General features: G+C 49.8%; 1 protein-coding gene across 2 annotated transcripts in view; it reads right to left on the bottom strand.

The window, feature by feature from the left end:
• Positions 1-514, bottom strand: part of LOC119593063 (dopamine receptor 1-like) — a 143952-nt gene that overhangs the window by 5093 nt on the left and 138345 nt on the right. For both annotated transcript variants that reach the window (XM_037941968.1, XM_037941967.1), the window contains exon 6: positions 51-260. In XM_037941968.1, the coding sequence (XP_037797896.1) occupies positions 51-260 (210 nt within the window). The remainder of the gene's footprint in view (positions 1-50; positions 261-514) is intronic.

The raw sequence follows: 514 nt of genomic DNA, 5'->3' as shown, positions 1-514 counted from the left end.
ACTATACCTGTCTCCCTCCCTGTCTACCTGTCCCCTTGACAGTCGCTCACCTTAAAAACGATGTCGGGAATACAGGTCTTGCAGAAGGCAGCGGCGATGTTGACGCAGAAGAAGGGCACCCAGCAGGTCAGGAAAGTGCCCACGATGATGCCCACTGTGGTCGCCGCCTTGGACTCCGACACGTGGCACGGTGCCGCTACTTTGGTCGGCCTAGAGGTGTCGCCCTCGAGCGAACCGAGGGTGACCGGTCTCACCAGGGCCTGAGGGGGAGGGGGGAGAAGAAGAGGGGGGAGGAGGTCAATAAAAGTTCGGGAAATGGTGGGGTATACTGATGGAAATTGAAATAATTCTATATGATAATCGAGTCATTTTTCTTTATTAAAATCAGCGAGCGAGAACGAAAAGATGTAGAGAATATTAATATGATGAGCCGGCAAAAGGTTTATTGAAAATGGGAATTATGTAACTGTGTGGGAAGTGGGTCGACATTTTCTTTATTAAAATCAGTTAGCGG

This window comes from Penaeus monodon, chromosome 31 (genome assembly GCF_015228065.2).
Source record: "Penaeus monodon isolate SGIC_2016 chromosome 31, NSTDA_Pmon_1, whole genome shotgun sequence".
In the NCBI taxonomy this organism is placed as follows: Eukaryota; Metazoa; Arthropoda; class Malacostraca; order Decapoda; family Penaeidae; genus Penaeus; species Penaeus monodon.
Note: the sequence above shows the minus strand (reverse complement) of the source record. Positions and strands in the feature narration are given on the sequence as shown.